The 3311-nt window shown below is 50.2% G+C and overlaps 1 protein-coding gene across 1 annotated transcript; it reads right to left on the bottom strand.

Annotated features, from left to right (window-relative positions):
- Window positions 1-317: 317 nt before the first annotated feature.
- SUCNR1 (succinate receptor 1) lies at window positions 318-1409 on the bottom strand. The gene has a single exon (XM_026045435.1). It carries the CDS (start codon window positions 1394-1396, stop codon window positions 434-436), a length of 963 nt encoding a protein of 320 aa, XP_025901220.1. The 5' UTR covers window positions 1397-1409; the 3' UTR covers window positions 318-433.
- Between the last annotated feature and the right edge of the window lie 1902 nt (window positions 1410-3311).

The following is a 3311-nucleotide window of genomic DNA, read 5'->3' as shown; positions in this document are numbered from 1 at the left end:
CACGCACACACACATACATGCGCACACATGTGCACACACACACACATACATGCGCACACACGTGCATGCACACACACACATACATGCGCACACATGTGCACGCGCACACACACACATGCGCACACATGTGCACACACACACACATACATGCGCACACACGTGCACACACACACACACACACACATGCGCACACATGTGCACGCACACACACATACATGCGCACACACGCGCTCAGGGACGAAGGGAGCAGCCCGGGCGGGCGCGCGGCCCCTCGTGCCCCGGCCGGCAGCACCGCTGCTGCTGATGCCAGGAGCAGCTTCGCTGGCACCGAACGGGCAGGAGGGAGCCAGCAAGGCAGGAACACAACAGCTTACGCACAAGCTACAGCCTACGTGAAGCGGTCTAAAAGGCTGGAACTGGACGGCGTGGAAGTTCATCCCGCGCTACTGTCTTTTTCTGTTCCTTGTCTTCCAGGATCTGAATTGTCCTTACCAGCTCTTTTTCTGAGCAAGAGCTGCCTTACTTTTGCCATCAGCATTTCTCGGAAGTGGTCGCCCATTAGGAAATAAAACACGGGGTTAATGGCGCTGTTCATAAACGCGATGGGCCGGGTGACGATGTAGACAGCGCTGATGAGGTGCTGGGTGCACGGGGCCACGGCCAGCGCGGGGATGCGGGAGGCGATCCGCACGTTGCGCATGATGTGGTACGGAGTGAAGAGCACCGAGAAGATAACCACGGCCAGGATGACCAGGGAGAGCGGCTTCTCCAGCGTCAGCGGCGAGTTGCGCTGCTCGTTCCTGTTCTTGAGAAATATCACCATCTTCACGTAGAAGAAGCACATGACGCAGAGCGGGATGAGGAACCCGAGGACAGTCAGCACCATGCTGTAGATGATGCTCTTTGCCGGGTCCCCCGAGCTGGCGTAATCGAGGCACTTGCTGTTGTTGGCAGCAGCAACGGGTCCCAGGAAATGGATGAGCGGCAGCAGCTCCAGGATCACCCAGACCCACAGGGCGACGGACACGATAACCGCCGTGCGCCTCTTCTGCAGGAAATGCTCGYGGAAGGGGTATTTCATGAGCAGGTAGCGGTCGATGCTGATGAAGGTGAGGAAGAGGATGCTGGTGTACAGGTTGGCGTGCAGCAGGAAGCGGTTGCTGTGGCAGAACAGCTGGTTTGCCCACTGGGTCGAGTAGCTCTTCACCAGCACAGGGAGGGTGCACAGAAACAGCAGATCGGACAGGGATAAATTAAACAGGTAGATGTTGCCGCTTTTCCACTTTTTCAGGCAGAACACATAGCCGAACACAACAATAGTATTTCCAGTGAGGCCCAAAATGAACTCGAGGCTGTACATGGTGGAAAGATAATACTTTTCTAGGAAAGTGTCCATCCGCAGACAGTCGTGTGTCTCGTTTGCAGCCTGGAAAGTTCAAAAGAACAAGAATAATSAACAACAGAAGAGCAAGAAAGCAGTGCCTTGGTTCTGTGCATCGTTGTGCTGCGGGGAACACAGTTCTCTGGTTCCTTACAGCTCCCACGAGCAGAGCCGGGAACCCAGAGAATCCGTATGCAGGACACGGCCTTGCAGCTATGGAACAGAGCTATTGAGCACGAGRAAATCTGATGTGGGCAAGAACAAAAAAATAAGTAAATTGGAAGTATCATCTGTGACCAGATGAGCTGTGAGCTGCCCCTGTGCCCGGTTCCACACGGACATGGGCAGGTGGGAAAGCRCGACTCGCCTGGGACTCATCCCTCCCTCCATCCATCCATCCATCCCTCCATCCATGCATCCCTTTATAAGGGATATCCTTAAAGTCCTTTTTAAGGATGGAAGATTTTATGGCTAACAAATYATAGTTAATCCAAAAGATACTGTAGTCAATGGGGAAATACGGCAAAGTTCTCAATAAAACTCTTTCAAGACAAAATTCACAAAAYCTCATGCATTTTTGGAATTAACAATCTATGACGTGAAAAACAGAATTACTTTTAACACTGTTATGTGATTTATTCAATCACAGTCAGCAAATTATGCTAAAATAATAAATAGCCAATAAATTATGCTAAAGCCACTGTACAACAATGTGCCCGAGGTCCCGTTCCATATAAACGCTACAGGCTGAGAGGCTGCCCTCTCCTATGGCAGACGCACACCCAAAGCACAGGCAAGGGAAATGCCATGTTAAGGAACTTTAAGCATTTTCARTATTCTGCTCATTGAGTATTTGCAAAGTTTATTTGCCGTTTCATTTCATCTCCAGGGAGAGCTGCACCCGCACACTTCATCTTCCCGCTTTTGCTGTATTTAATTATCCTTTTGCCCCCAAATAATTGCTCTTCCCTTTTGCTTGGGAGTACAGATTATTTGAAGCACCCAACTTTTTTCATCAAAAGGTTTCTCTGAAAGTGTCCGTTAAACAGGAAGCACTTTGGTTGGATTTCACAAGGCAAGCTGAATATTCACCCGCTTACTCAAGGAAGTCAGGGGATCTTGAGGCACAAAATACAAACATTTCTGGGAAGCTGCCCCCATTGTGCGGAGTTTTGCTTTCTCTCTACGGCTTGGCTAGAGAAATGCTTTCAAGCAATAGGGAAAGAAACAGGAYGACAGGTTGTTTGCTCTTCTTCTGCAAGCAAACGCACGTCCAACTGCCTCCAAGCTTCGTTACAAGATAAAGAGCCATTTTAGCGAGAGCCTTTTCTTAAAATATAGGCAAAACATAACTAGAAAGTAGGGGGAGCTGAATGATAGAAAGGTGGAATAAAGATCAAAACTGAAATTGAGCGGAGTGATTTGCAAAATCTGCTAAGAGAGGGTCTCTAAAGATCCAGTAATTATTTTAGATAATTTGTTAGGATGTCCAGAATTTGAAATTTAAAATGTGAACCCTCTGGACAGATGCATATCTGGTAGCAAAGCACAGTGCTTTATTTCACAGGTAGATCACAAGAATGAAGAACATCACGGAGCAGGTTCGTAGGGCCGCACAGAACAAACACTTGCACCGCYGTGTATCACGAGGACCTTCGTGTTTTCTCCCTCCGAGCGCGATAACCCCACGCGATGCTTTTAGCTTCATCCCGGCTAGTCAGACCCGTGAGCAGAAACTCAAAACTTCAGSAAGATTTTAATTAGCAACATCACCGTCACACGGCCGCTGGCATTTTAAATACAAACCCGGCGTTTCCAAAGCCGTGCTGGCGCCGCTGCCCGGGACGAGCGCGGGGCGACGCGAGCAGCGCTCGGGAGCGGGGCCGGCGCACTTACTCACCATGCCGGGGCCGGGGCCGGTGCCGCGGGC

Source organism: Nothoprocta perdicaria, unplaced genomic scaffold, assembly GCF_003342845.1.
Source record: "Nothoprocta perdicaria isolate Ctin4 unplaced genomic scaffold, notPer1 scaffold_4, whole genome shotgun sequence".
Lineage (NCBI taxonomy): Eukaryota > Metazoa > Chordata > Aves > Tinamiformes > Tinamidae > Nothoprocta > Nothoprocta perdicaria.
This window is presented reverse-complemented; position numbering and strand designations above follow the sequence as displayed.